This window comes from Lichenostomus cassidix, chromosome 4A (assembly GCF_008360975.1).
Source record: "Lichenostomus cassidix isolate B80296 chromosome 4A, HeHo_3.0, whole genome shotgun sequence".
Classification (NCBI taxonomy): Eukaryota; Metazoa; Chordata; class Aves; order Passeriformes; family Meliphagidae; genus Lichenostomus; species Lichenostomus cassidix.
The window spans coordinates 3603988-3616986 of record NC_139485.1 but is presented as its reverse complement, the minus strand read 5'-3'; the positions used below and the strand labels follow the sequence as shown (position 1 = coordinate 3616986).

The following is a 12999-nucleotide window of genomic DNA, read 5'->3' as shown; positions in this document are numbered from 1 at the left end:
CACTTACCTGTCTCCTTCCTGCAAGCCTCCAAATCAAAAGTTACCATGACAACAAAGCCCACTCTCAGTCCAGCAGAATGAATTGGTTGTGTGTGACGTCATTATTAGCCAGGACCCAAAAAATTACGCAAATGAGGTCCCCAGACAGCAGGGCTGCAAAAAGCCCAAACGAGCAGCAGAACAATTACTCTCTAAACTTAGCAAGGGGAGGAAAATGTCACCCAACTCCCCAGCAATAATTCTGCCAAAACTGCCGAACATGTTGACCTCCTCTCTGTATCCCTTCAAGGAGACCTGCCCTGTTACCACTGGACTTGATTTCCACCCTGAATTTTCCACCCAGCTGCCTGCTCATCCCACTGGTGTTCCCAGTGGGATGCTGATCCCAGAATGCTCCCAGGAAGCTGGTTTGGATTGCACTGCCTGCATGGCAGCCCAAAAGGGAGAAGAGGGGCTGCTGTGGGTGAAATGCAACTTCTGGCCACCCTGAGCTGCCCACAGCCAGAGCATGATGCACCTAGGTCTCCTTCCTCCCAGTTCCTGGAGTATCCTTACCCTGAGCAAGGAACTCTGTGCATCTCTGCTCCTTACCTGGGACATCTGTGATGACAGAACCCACCTCAGGCCTTTTTCACCTGTAAATCAACCTCTGCATCTCTGGGACACGACCCTCACAGGGAAGTTGCTTAGAGATGCTTCCCTTTATATCACTGCCATCCCTGGAAGTGTTCAAGGCCAGGCTGGACAGAGCTCTGAGCAACCTGCTCTAGTGGAAGGGCTCTGTGATGGAGGGTGGGAATGAGATGATCCTTAAGGCTCCTTCCAACCCAGCCCATTCTGTGATTCTGTGATAACCACAGCCAGGTGAACCCAACCCTCTCCTCCCAGCGAGGATGTGAGTGAGGTTTCCCAGTCCCAGCTGATTGAGTGTTCACACTAGACAACGACTGCATTCTGGCAGCAGCTGTTCTCCAGAGGAGGGAGGGGGAATCACTCAGCAATGAGTTGCTATAGATGGTTATTCAAGCATAATAAATCCTCCTTATCAATCCTGTCTCACCACCCCTCCTGATTTATGCTGGGTGTAATAAGGCAGTAAGAAGGCAAGGGCTAGTTTTACAGTCAAACTGGGGATTACAGTCTGCCATAGATATTGAGAAATTCACTATAGCAAAGAGAAATCGTAAGAGGAGCCTAAGCAGCTTCTCTTGGATGCCAGGAGACAGGCTGGTGAGTTATGGTCGTTTCCAGCACAGGTCTGGGCTGATGTATAGCTGAGCTGGGTCAGACCATAGACTTACTGCTCCCAGTCTTCTTGGGCAAGTGTGAAACCTGCATATGCTGAGAAAATTGTGGTTTTAACACACAATTAACTTTAGAGGAGTTGTCTGTCTATATTATACTGATTGCTGTATCTTTTTTTAAAATCCAGATCACTGCCTGATTTTCTTTCTTTTCTGAATAAGCTCAGCAATACTGTTTTGTCTCCTATTCTTCACAAAAGCCCAAGAAGCACCTTTCCCCTTTCAAATAACTTTGCTGGGAGCTGAGAGGCTTTGCCTTCTGATTGCCTCATGAACAGACCAGTTCTTCTCAGCTCTAAGCCTGAAGTTTACAGCACCACATCCCAAGGAGAGTTTATAGACCGGAAAGCTTGGCTTCTTTTCCCCAGCTGTGCTATGTGTGTAATAAACAAAATACTGCTTTTTCCTACCAGCCTGTCCTCCCTCACGTCCTTGGACTGTCCCTGCTGCAGTCCTGCCTCTCTGAAACCACTGCTGCCACTGCCTCCACTGCTATTTATGGGGCATCCCAGAGTGCTTTTATAAAGCCCCTAATGCTCAGCCAGCTCCTGCGCCTCTCCCCTTAGGAAGAAAATCCCCCAGTGCTGTTTTTCAGAGAGATTTTCTCTCTGCCTGCCAAACGAGGTGGTGATGGGGTGGCACAGCCCTGCTAGCTCAGGGTCCCTGCTGTCCCCAGGCTGGCTGAGTCCCCTGTCCCACCTGAGTGCCCTACAGCTGTGTCAGCCAAATCCCCACCACAGAACAGCCCGGGGTGAGGTGTGGGGGAAGCCTGAATCCCACCTGGACTCTCCCACTGGAGCAGGGACACAGCAGCACACGAGACACCAGCTCTGCTGGTAACACTGCACAGCCCTCCAAGGGGGAGACCCAAGGAGCTTCCCACACTGGAGGTGTCCCATTTTCCCTGGGCTCAGAGCAGGGCTGGAGCAGCTCCTGCTTCCCCTGAAGCCCATGGGGGCATTACTGAGGTTTTGCTGGGGTTGACACCTACCTCCAGCCCCTGCACAGTTCAGTGCCTGCTGCTGGACTAGGGGTGGAGGAGGAGAGGACATCTTCATGCCCGTGAAGGACATGCAGGGTCCCCATGAAGGAGCTGAGCACATCTGTGCTGGGAAGCAGCCCCCTTGCTGCTCTGGCTGTTGTTCACACCTCACCCATCCTGAGTGTGAAAAGGCAGTGGGGGCAGGAGGAATGGCACAGGCACTGTTTCCACCTCCAGTGGCAATGATGGCCAGGCTGGGATCCCCTGTGCAGCAGGGAAGTGCAAGCGAGAATGAATCCCAGGAATCCACAATCCTGCCAGGCAAGGGGGTTCTCAGTGCAGTGTGGAGACCACAACGTCTCCAGCTGTGTTTTCCTGCTGACAAGCTGCTGATGGATGTGTTGGGTCAGGAGAAACTGCAGAATAAAGAACTGTTTGCTTACAAGGCAGCCAGCACAGCCATAGTTCTGGGAAGAGCCCTGCAAATGGGAGCTTTGCAGTGTTGGACCCACCTGTCCTTGAGAGGGAAGGAAGCAAAGAAGAGCTCCTTCTGCAGAAGAACCTGCCTTGGTGCTGGGGATTTTGATCATTCCACCCCAAATGTGTGAGGACTGGCTCAGGGATGGCTTTGGGGCACTAACCCCACCTCACAAGGAGCTGGTTTGTAGAAGAGGTTTCTGAAACAGCAACTCTTTGAAGGCAGAAGGAAACCACTGTGGATCCTTTCCTTCACAGGGCTGTGGGGCTGCCATCCCCCCTGGCCCCATCACAGCCTGCTGTAGGGGAGGAATGATCTGCTCCCCAACTCCCAGCACCTCAGGAGCCACACATCAGCAGCTCTGCCCTCCCCTCACCCTGAGCACTTCTGTGTTATGAGCTCCTAATAATAAAACCCAGCTATTGCATTCCTGAGACACCTGTCAGCCTGAGCACTAAGTGCTGGGGTAATAAATACTTGTTCAGCTCTGCCTCTTCTCTGCCAATTCTCCTGGCTCTGTCTGTTTTCATTACTATTTCTTTTCTGTGGACACTGCAATTACACTCTGTTCCTCTTCAGGGTCCTTGTTCTAGGTTCAAATAGAGAAGTGATAATGCAAGGAAGCATTTCACATCGCTGTTTATTTTTGTCTTCTGAGTCAGGAAGATCTTTTCAGGCTGGGACCAACCCTGTGCAGCCTTGATTAGGGAAGGACTCAGGCAGGGGTGGGGGGCAGTGGGGTGGTGAGGAAAGGGGTGGAAACTTCAGGTTCGAGTTTTTATGATTTCAAACAGTGCTGGGCTGCTCTTGCTGAGGCCACAAGCTCTGCTCCTTCCTCGGGAAGCCATAAGTATGCAGCCTGCACTGCTCAGACCCATGGTAACTCTCCATCTGCCAGAGCAGCTGCGAGCCCCAGCTCTCCCAAGCCTCTTCTGTCATCTGAATCTCGGAGGGAGGAGGAGGATTCAGCTGAATGCAGCAAATTCGAGTGCGTAACTTTTTTTTTGTCCAAGGTTGCAATATGTTTGGAGATATTGTCCCGCCAGCAAGTCCCTGGTGCAGCATACAGATGGTGCTCAGGGAACCCGGGGAAGGCGGAGGGCGTTTCGCTCCTTCTTCAGGCGTGGAAAACAACTAATGCTGTCACTGGAGTTATTTTCTTCTCCTATTTCCCAGTGGTAGCTGGGGGGAGGGGGAAGTCCTCATTGAATAGGTAGGATTTGGGTAAATCATCAATATTTTAAACTAAAAAGTAGCCAAAATTGCAGAGAAGGGTTTAGAGAAACATTTAAAGTTTGAAGTTTAATGCAATAGGATGAACTTCAGCATGTCTTGCAGGTCATTTGTCCTCTGCTTTTGCACTTGAAGAGATTTACTTAATTTCAGATCTTTCTACACAGGGAGAAAAATCCTTCTTTCCATTAGTTGCTAAATATAAAATCTCACAGCTCTGAGGAGATGGAGTGTCCAAATGAAGCCCCCTAACCTCAAACTCCCCTTTCAGCAGAGCACACATGGAGCACAGCCCACACTGAGGGACATGGCATGGCCAGCTATGTGCTCTTAAATACACCATGTGTCAATCTAATATCCACAGGGCAGCCACAACCAAAACTCCCTGCAGGAAAGGAGTCTGGACCATGTTCAGTTTGAGTTAGAAGGGATGTTAAAGCTCATCTCATTCCACCCCCTGCCAGGGGCAGGAACACCTTCCACTATCTCAGATTGCTCAGAACTCCATCCAACCTGGCCCTGGACACTTCCAGAGATCCAGGGGCATCCACACCTTCTCTGGGCACCATCTGTATGCCAAATGTGCAGGTAGTCCACAGCCTTGAGCTCTGGGTCCCCAGAATCCCCATCCCTTTGTTTGTCAACACCATCTGCCTTTGAGAAACAGATCATGGAAAATAACCCAGACAAAAAAAAAAAAAAAAAACAACCCAGATTATTTTTTTAAAATATGAATTTTTATTTGTTTTGATCGGAGTTCGAGAGAGTGGGTAGAGTGGAAAAGCAGAGTGATTTAATTCAGTGAAGAGGTCTAGTCCCACCTTGTGTGCTAGATCAGGAGGTTAGTACGTGTCACAAGAGTCCTCCTCCTCCTCCACTCAGCCTGCTGATCTTACTCATGTACTTCTTGTTTCTGATGTTTTCTAATCTCTCTTCAGAACTTCACTGTAATTTTTGGAGGCATTTTTCTGTTGCTTTAACTTATTGAAAAAGCTAAAAGCTGAAAAAAATGGCAGGACTCAAAATCCTGCCAGTTAGAATGGGCCTTTTTTTCTTTTTTTCCAGCAAAGGTTGAAAAATACAATTCAAAAATACAAACAGGCATTGAACATTGCACCAAAAAGCATTTGAAACACAGAAAAAAATCTCAGAAATAAAGAGAGAAGTAGAGAGAAGAAAGGTCACAGTTTCCATGAGAAATCCCTTAAGAAAGTGGCTACCAGCTAGTCAATAGTGAAAATAAAGTCAACAAAAAATTTTAAAAATGCTTTTTTTTTCCTAGTTGTTATTTATTTACAGCTGTAATAACAGGATTGTCATGCATTAAACTGCTGCCAGCTAGATCCTTTCTCATAGTGGCGTAAAGAGAGTCTCACAAGATGGAAAACAAAGCCGAGGATGTACTGGGGCACAGACTGGACCTGAGGCAGTGACAATGATGGTGTTCTCTGGTGATTTGCTGGGTGTGCTCTTTTTCAGGATGGGCTGCCCTAGCATGGTGCTAATGCCACTTTCTGTACCTAAAGGAGCAGCTGGTGCCCTCACCTTCAGCTAGGACATTTGCCTGCAGCCATCCCCAGGTCAGTTGACAGTGAAAATCCAATTGATGAAGGGATGCTCGAGGCCACCTGACTGCATCTGGTGGGCTGAGAAACTCCCTCATGACAGCAGAGGAACCCTTCCACTCTAAATGCAGCCTGGCAAAGGCAGTGTGGCAGTGACTCAGGTTTCCCAGCTCTGCCCCTACTTTCTGTGGTTGCAAAAATCAAACCATGCAATGTATGGCTGCTGTTACATTTGCTGGGTGCCTTGCAGAAAGACAGGAGGTACTGACAGACTTTTCAGGGGAAACACAGTGCAGCTCGCAGTGCAACGTGAGCCAATGGTCTTATCAAGCTGACAGGGCCTTCAAGCAGCTCTGAAGAGCCAAGAGTCTTCAAAGACTGTGGGAGCATCCTGGCTCAGGCAGCAAACCTGGATCCAGGCTTCCCTCTCTCGGCAGATGGGACTGGGAAAGTTTTGTAGAGGAGAGATCTGCATTGGTGGGGAATGGGACAGTGGGGAACAGGATAGAATAGCCAAATCATGTTTTGTCCCAGAGCTTTGTGAGCAAAAACCCAGTCATGGTGAAGGATGACAGCCCAGTGCTGGGACCAGCCCAAGCCCAAGAGTATGTAAAGCAGCACAGATTCCTGTGGTGGGAGGCAGGCACAGAACCAGGACAAGAACCAGCTTATGGGTGGTGACATCCTTCCTTCTCCCTGCTGGGACACCACAAGGCTCTCGCTGCTGACTGCCACAGCAGAGGAGGGAACAGAGGAGCTACAAGTGCAAGATCACTGCCTGAATGCTCCTGCTAAGTCAGGGGCAGAGGCAGGGGTGACACTGAGGGAGCTGGCGCTGGGTACCTCTGTGAAGGGCTGCTCACCATGGCCCCACTGCTCACAGAACACCCAACACCTGTGTGGGGTCCTGCTTGTGCTAGATCATGACAGCAGCAGCAGCAGCAGCAGCCTGTGCTCGTGCTGCCATCTTACATGAAGAGCAGAGGCTCAGTACCCACACAGCCCACCTGGACCAGCAGCCAGCAGAGGCCAAGTGCCAGCCCTCCCCTGTGCTTGGCAGAGGCCAAGGAGAAGAACAGCCCCTGCCTGATGGGTTCCTCCAGCCAGGGATAGCTGGAGTGGATCCCACCTGGGTTTTTGCTCCCTCCTGAAGCAGGCTGAGGGTGGAGACCTCACACTGCACATCCTGGACTGTGCTGTAGGGTGAGGACCAATTGCTTGCAGCACTCAGCTGTTAAAAATCCATCTTGGGAACATCCCAGTGTCCAGAGCAGGACAAAGGCTGTGCTGGAGCAGCTGTGACACTGGGGATGAAGCTTTCCTGAAAGATACTGGGCAGCAGTGCCAGCAGTGACCTTGGTCCATGCAACAAGCCTGCACTGAGCCCCCAGGAACTGAGTCCACTGAGCCCCCAGGGTGAGGAGAGGCTCTTCTCCCTTGCTGCCTCTGCTCCCTGTGCCTCCCAAAGCCCATGGGAGAGGGTTCACCTCATTCTGGAAGATTTAGCAAAGAGAATGAGAGGGAAGTGAAATAATTGAAAGTGGCCGTTCTGTCTTTCAAAGACAAAGAGGCTCGACATTTAGATATAAAGAGTTTGTGAGCATAAATATACACACACACGTATAAATATGTATGTATATATATGTAAAAACCTTTGGCTGATGGAACAATAACAAGGTCAAACAGTAAATATTTACACCTGCAAGCCATCAATCTCATCTGTGCTGTGGCCTCTTGCCAAAACTACCTTCAGAAGTAGTTTAGCTTGATACGGAGAGAGGATTGGTGAGTGGTTTGGATGGTTTTTTTCTCCCTACTTTAATGTTAATAGAGCATTTATATTTCCATCAATGTGTCCTTTGCCCTGGTTGAGCTCTCCCCAACCTCAATGGCAGTCATGGAAATGTTTCTCTCCAGTCTGCAAAATCCACACAGGTGTCTGATTGGGTGAGCTGAAGTGTGGCCACAGGGAGGGACACAATTTGGGGAAGAGGGCCTGGAGTGGGGGCTGGCCTGAAATCTGCTGCTGTCCCTGCCTGCTGAGGGACCCCAGGTAAGCCATCTCTGCCTCCCCAGGCTGTGCTTTCTGCTGCCCATGTGCAGCTTCAGAAGAGGGAAGGGGTGAGCTGCCACTGCCAAAACGTGCCTCTGACATTTCCAGCAGGAATGCAACTGCAGGCTTGGACTGCACTGTGTTTCCCAGGTGGTGCAAGCTGCAAAACAGGAGTGCAGACCAATAGATCATTTTTATCACCCTCAAAGACTTCCAGTTTCTGCCTGGAAGATTCTCATCAACTCGGGGAAGTTCAGGCCTTGTGAAAAGAAAAGAGATACTGGAGTGTTGAGGTTCATGGTGAAATGAAGTGTCCACTCTCTGCACAACTGTGGATTAGATTACCGATAGCCATATATAGATAAGTTTCTACACAGGATCAGCTATAAAAATGGAGCCCTTATATGCTATCACAGCAAGCCCTAAACTCCAGTAATTGATGCTAGATTAGCTCTGGCCTGGCAAGCATTTAGAAGAAGCTCCCATCAACAGCCTCGTGTTAACTGGGAAGGAAAAGTCCTAATTTGAGTCACTGACAGTTTTATAAAAAAAGAACATTATCTTCTCTGTGATGTCTGCTGGCAGGAGATGTTAAACCACTTATTTATAACTATCTTCCCGAAATGCTTTCCTGCTTGGAAGCCAAACTAGAAATCCTGTTTGGTTTGTTGTCTTTAACCAAAGGATGCTGGTATTTCTGCTTCCAGCTGGCAAAAAGGCTCGGAGCCCATGCCAGGCTTTGGTTTGGAATAGACTTGGCTTTCGAGGCGTGCTCACAGACACAGGAAGGCAGCCTTTTATCAGGCTAAGGTTTTGGAGTCGGGAAGAGCAAAAATGAGCCAGCAGATGGGTGTCACGGGCAAGCCAGATCGGTGGGCAGTGTCCTGGGAGGGACAAGTGGGAAGGACTGTGGGGAGGGACAGGCAGGAATTCACCCTGACAGTTCAGGGAGAGTGGCTTGATCACAGCAGGAAGGCAGGGAGGAGGCTCAGGTGCTACCCCAGTGCTGTGTCCAGCACTTTGGGGCGACCCAGCCCCTCTCTTGAGCATCACCCCACAGCACTGAGCCCACCTGGCCCTGGGAAGCAGCAAAGGCAGTGCTGGGGTGTCTGGGCTGCTGAGGAGCTGAAGGGAAGACCTGACAATTTAGGGAATTCCCAGGCTAGCAGAGGAGACCACCTCTGCACCAGGGCCAGCTAAATCACTGGATCCAGTATTTAAACTCGCTGTAATTCCGTTAGTAAACACAACATACTCTTTGTGACTATTTTATTGTGTTTGTTTTGCTTGTTGTAGGGTTTCTCTTCCATTCACTTAGGCCTGAGTATTATAGTGACATGAATGTTTCATGAGACACTCTTCATCTAGCTTATTTAAGAAAATGTTTCCAAAACAAACAGCTGTAGCCCTTCCTTCTGGAGAGCCCAGGGAGCAGAAGGGTGTCGGGGAGGGAACTCAGTGCTGAGGGAGTGTGGAGGGAGCCCGGGGTGCCTTGGGGGCTTGGGGACACATCGAGGCAGTGATGGGGCAGCTGGGATGTTGTTTTGGGGTGGCTGCAGCAGCAGCAGGAGGCCCAACCCAGGCAGAACCAGGTGCCAAAGAAGCCAGGATGTGCTCCCTGCCCAGCAGAAGGGCTGGGGATGGTGAACTCTCCCTCTGTTCCTCCACCCTGGTGCTGCAGGCAGAGGGGGAGAGCTCCTGGAGAGCCCATGGGGATGAAAGGCACTGTAGAAATGACGTGATTTGAGGTGCAGATGCTGTGAGAGAGGGTTTGGACAGAGCTGGTTTCCTCAGCATCAGCTTGTACGGGGTGTGGTACCTCTTCCCAAGTGCTGCTGGTGGTGTGGATCTGTGTGTGTGGGCCCAGCACACCGGGATTGGGCTAAACATCTCCAAACTGCCCTCCAAATCTCAGCTGTGGGCAGGGGGAGTGGCTGCACTGCTGTTGAGCCAGTGACATCAGTAAGGGACAGGCAGGACACACACCAGTGCCACCCACACTGCAGGACAAAGTGCCCTGGCCTTCCTCGCTCCGTCCTGCCACCCCCATGGATATTCCAGGTGGGGAAAATCCTGTGCCTTGGGCTCAGCCCTGCTCCTGCACAGGCAGGGGGAGGCTCAGCCAGGCACAGAGGTTCAAAGCAATGCTGGAGGCATCACTCTGGGGGTGCTGGGGCCACAGTCTGGCTGCATGAGCCCAAAATGTGCAGCCTGGGGGGCAGAGGGAGGCCTAGGAAAGAGGGGGTGCATCCCCTGTGGCAGCAGGACTGTGCAACCCACGGGGACAAGGAATCATCAGGCAGAAGATGTCCTTGCAGCAGGACAGTGTGCCCACGGATCTAGGCACCAGGGACAGATGGCTTGGCTGGCACCCCTTGGATGTCCCACCCCTGGGAAGGGGACAACCAGTGGTTAGGGGCCTTGACTGTGGTGGGCAGGAAGGGAGAAAAAGCTTCTCTCCAAGGCACTGGAGGGCTTTCCTTGGAAGAGAGTGCAGGTGTTGCATTGGGTGTTACCTCAGGGGCTCTGTGGGGTGGCACCTGGCTCACATGGCTCTGCAGGACAGCAGTGTCACCCTGCTCTTCCCAAGAGCCCTTCTGCTGTTTTCCCATGGTGCTGAGGATGCACCAGCTCAGAGGGGGCAGGGAGAGCCTTGGGGATCACCTGTCCCCTGTCTCATCCCCACAAGTGGCAGAATGGCCTGTGGGGGGTCCCACAGGGAACATCCTGTACCATGAGCTGGATTTCCCTAGGCTGTGCTCCTCCCCATCAGAGTGGTTTACCTGAGAGGTGAGAGCTTCCCTGCCTAAATCCACGTGTGAGCAGGGAGATACCACTGAGGGCTGCTGAGCAGCCAAAGGAAGATAGATGGGAAGCTGGAAGAAGGGGTTGGGACAGAGAAGATCTGCTAAGAAGATTAAGTGGATGGGGCCAAGAGAAAGTGTGAAGCACCTATGTGAACATGAACTCTGTGCTTTCCAGTCCTGATGCTGAATGCATGCAGCCTCACAGCTCCCATCTCCTCCAAGGCTTTGAAAAGCTTCTGTCTTGACTTCCTGACTGATGCTGAGAAACACCATTTCCCTGGGAGGAATTACACTGCCCACTAACACAAATTGCCCCAAGAGTGCAGGATGGCAGACAAACAGACAGACAGACAGACAGGACCTTTCCCAGCTGCTTCCCAGCTGGGTTTGGTGAGGACAGAGCGGAAGAAGACTTGCAAGATGCTGCCACCCTGTTCCAGCCCTGCACAGGCTCCACAGCACTGGTAGGTTTGCCCCAGCAGGCACTGGGCCACAAGCTGGCCCATGCCACGCTGCTCCTTTGTCCCCACAGGTGACCAGCTCACCTGCATTCCCAGCCCAGGTGTAGGACCCAGAACAATGTGCCAGGAGCTGAAGAGGAGCCCAGCTGAGTCACTGACACAGCCTGGAGCCCAGGGGCATCCCCATGCTAGGGCAGCCCATCACACAGGAGGAGGAAGAGCCCCAGAGCAGCAGTCCCTGGTGACAGCATGAAATGGCAGAGGCATGAAGACCATGGGGACCACAGGAGGTGGCAGAGGAGAGATGGCAGCACAGGATGACTTGGTCAGATGGGTGACAACAGACTTAAGATGTTAGAGGCACAACTTGTTATGATCCCTTTGTTTTTTTTTTAACTCTCATCATCAAAGTAAACGAAACCAAAGTATATGGGATTAAATTAAAATCACAGTTTTGTTTACATTATAAAAGAGTGACCTAATAGTAATAATAATAATATCAAAGGAACAATAATAATTAAACAAAACAAGAAAAGAAGAAAGCCCTGGAGAATTCCTGCTGGGATGATGCTCACTGATGGAAGGTTTGTGTGACCGGTTTTATTGTTTGGGGATCATTCCCTTGATAGCTGACTCCCGGTTCACATAGGTGGCCCAGTAGACCAAGTTGAAAATGGCAAAGAGGACTGGGAAGACGATGCGGGACATCTTGTCTACCTTGCTGACGCTGTTGTAGGTCTTCTTGCTCTCGGGGAGCTTCTCCTCCAGGCGGGGCATCTTCGGGGGCACGCTGGTGGCAGTGGCAGTGGCAGCAGCACTCTTGGAGATGGTGGGCAGCCCAGGCTCCTTGGCGATGTTCAGGGCGTAGGTGGTGCCAACAATGTTGTAGGTGTTGTTGGTTTTCTTCGCCAGTGCCACCGGCTCTTTTTTCTAGGGGAGGTGGAAGGGGGAAAAGAAAACAAAACATGACAGAGATGAAGCAACAGGGGATTGCACGGAGAGTGTTTTGTCCTCTGAGTTTACCTGCTTGTCCGGGTGAGAAGGTGGAGGAAGGTGTGAGGAGCAGGAGACCGAGAAGGGAGGAGTGTACTTTGTGAAAGAAGAATGGCAAAAAGGAATGACACCCCGTGTGGTCATCCTTGGGGAAGAACTGGATTTTCTGCTTGGCTGGCTGCTTCCTGGGTCAGGTGAGAGGAGGACACAGCACACAGCATTACAGGTCAGTTTTTTTCTTTTTTTTTTTTTGGTGGCAGAAAGCCAATGGCTTTAAGGATATGGGCAACAGCATTGCAATGTTTTTGCACCATATTTCAATGCCATGGCATACACTTCCTCAGTGCCCCAAGCTCCTCACAGGAACACCTTAAATTTAACATCATGATGTTCAAAATGCTTCTGGAACCCTTTAGAGCACCTCACAACCTATCCAGGTAAGGTACACAACAGATGGAAGGCATTTGCACCAGCCCTGGATTTCAGGAATGCTCAACACAGCACTACAGGGCAGAGGGAAGCCTTTCCTCCTGCCTTCAGACCTGACAGTTGATGAAAATCTGGGGAGGTGAGTGAATCCCTCCCACAGGGCTCCGGGGGACAGCAGCTGTGCTGCAGTGAGGACAAGTTGCAGAGAGAATGACAAGAGAAGCCCTTGTGTGTCAGACGTGATGCAATGAAGGATGAGGGATGGGAAATGCTGGAGACAGACAGCTCAGGTGTTCATGGGGATGGGTGGACAGGAAGATGGACCTAGAGAGTCATGGAAGGTGTTTCCCCCACTCTGGGGAGCTGCTGCTGCTGTCAGGGAGCTGAGACACTGAGACACTGCAGCTGCAGTGTGGTATAAAGCAATCCAGGTCTCCAAGGAGAAGCCCATGGAATGAAATCTATTCCTATCCAGGCATCCCACACACCCCAGCACTCCTGTGCCCTTGCTATTACACCCAGAGCCAGCACAGACACAGCCATGCCTCAGGGGGGACTCTGCTCTCTAAACTCACAACAACCTGTGCCTTTGGATGACTTTTTTCTGTGCAAAAGCCACTGAAGCACAAGGCTCATGTAGGTATTTCCCAGGGCTGGTGGGCACAGTCATGCATGTACCTGTGAGAGTAGCCCT

General features: G+C 51.0%; 1 protein-coding gene across 2 annotated transcripts in view; it reads right to left on the bottom strand.

Moving 5' to 3' along the window:
• Window positions 1-4712: 4712 nt before the first annotated feature.
• LOC146437307 (gamma-aminobutyric acid receptor subunit alpha-3-like) overlaps window positions 4713-12999 on the bottom strand; it is a 69740-nt gene continuing 61453 nt past the window's right edge. For both annotated transcript variants that reach the window (XM_085060105.1, XM_085060106.1), the window contains one exon: window positions 4713-11813. In XM_085060105.1, the coding sequence (XP_084916231.1) occupies window positions 11484-11813 (330 nt within the window). In that variant the 3' untranslated portion in view covers window positions 4713-11483. The remainder of the gene's footprint in view (window positions 11814-12999) is intronic.